At 37.2% G+C, this 1,232-nt stretch overlaps 1 protein-coding gene across 4 annotated transcripts in view; it reads right to left on the bottom strand.

Moving 5' to 3' along the window:
- Window positions 1–1,232, bottom strand: part of FRY (furry homolog (Drosophila)) — a 79,172-nt gene that overhangs the window by 47,860 nt on the left and 30,080 nt on the right. For all 4 annotated transcript variants that reach the window (XM_008579355.1, XM_008579357.1, XM_008579359.1 and 1 more), the window contains exon 15: window positions 301–471. In XM_008579355.1, coding sequence (XP_008577577.1) covers window positions 301–471 — 171 coding nt within the window. The remainder of the gene's footprint in view (window positions 1–300; window positions 472–1,232) is intronic.

Here is a 1,232-nt window from a genome sequence, read left to right as displayed (position 1 = left end):
TTTTTTTTTTTTAAATTTTACCTTTGGAGTATACACACACAGTCTTTGTGTGGTCATTAAAAGTCAGGTCTTTGACATTTAGAAATAACTTGGCAGCTTTCGCCCTGGGCTCAGACAGGAAGGGTGTGGTAACTTTTGCCAAAGTTAAGCCGCTGTACTATGAATAAGTTGATTTGAAATAAAATTTACAGCTTACCAATTAAAGACCTTGTTGTAAAAAATTATTATTTAGCAGGTAAAAAGAAACTGTTAGTCAAGGCAAAGGTTGAAGGGATTATTTTTACAGAGAATATACTGTACCTCTCCATCCTCCAGCTCCACATCTAGGAAATCGAAGTCTCTAAAGACTCTAAACTGCTGTTCACTGTTGGTGTCGTCCATGTTCTCCTGTTCCCGGGCGCCGTCCTCTGAAGACACCAAGCTTGTCTGGTGTTCAAGCAGATCCAAATCCCCACACGATGAAAAAATCACCTACAAATCAAAAGAGTCCTCTCCTGAGAAACTGTTCTCCCTTTGGGTGTTTGTGCTACGAAAAACCATAATTGGCTGTTCATAGCACTCTATTTCCAGTACACACCTAATTCCTTAAGTGGGTATTTTTAGAATGTTCTTTTATTATTTATGTTGGACAGGTGCCTTCAGATTAAACTCGTTGCAAAGACGTAGTTCATGCACCAGGAAAATGTTCAAGAGTCAAATCACTGCCTTGTAATGGTGGAAGACTGGATACTACTACCCTGTGTGTGAGTGTGAGGTGTGTGTGTGTGTGTGTGTGTAACAACTAGCATATGTTTACAGACAAACCGAAGTAGCCAAGAAAATTTTCCACTGTTTCTGAACTGAGGTTAGAAATTGTACACTTTCACACACACATATCAAATGCATTTAAGTAATATTTAAAGGACTACTGATACTAAGATATGTTATTGTAGAATAAACTGCAAGAGCAAAGGATTTAATCCTTTTAGAGATAAACCAGGAACTGGTAAGAAATAAAAAACAGAAGCCAAAAAGTACAGAATTTGTTCATTTGAATTACAGAAGAGTAGCTGAGCGAACATGCCTATAATTTATACTTATGTTCCTGTCCTGTTTATTTAAACAAATCAAAACAAATCTTTAGCATGTTAATATTTTAAAATTAACTTCTATATTTAGGTTCTTTTTTTGTTTTTTGGGGGGCAGCTGGGCATGAGGAACTGAACCATTGACCTCGGTGTTACAAGGCCGTG

Source organism: Galeopterus variegatus, unplaced genomic scaffold (genome assembly GCF_000696425.1).
Source record: "Galeopterus variegatus unplaced genomic scaffold, G_variegatus-3.0.2 Scaffold1866, whole genome shotgun sequence".
NCBI classification, from domain to species: Eukaryota; Metazoa; Chordata; class Mammalia; order Dermoptera; family Cynocephalidae; genus Galeopterus; species Galeopterus variegatus.
This window is presented reverse-complemented; position numbering and strand designations above follow the sequence as displayed.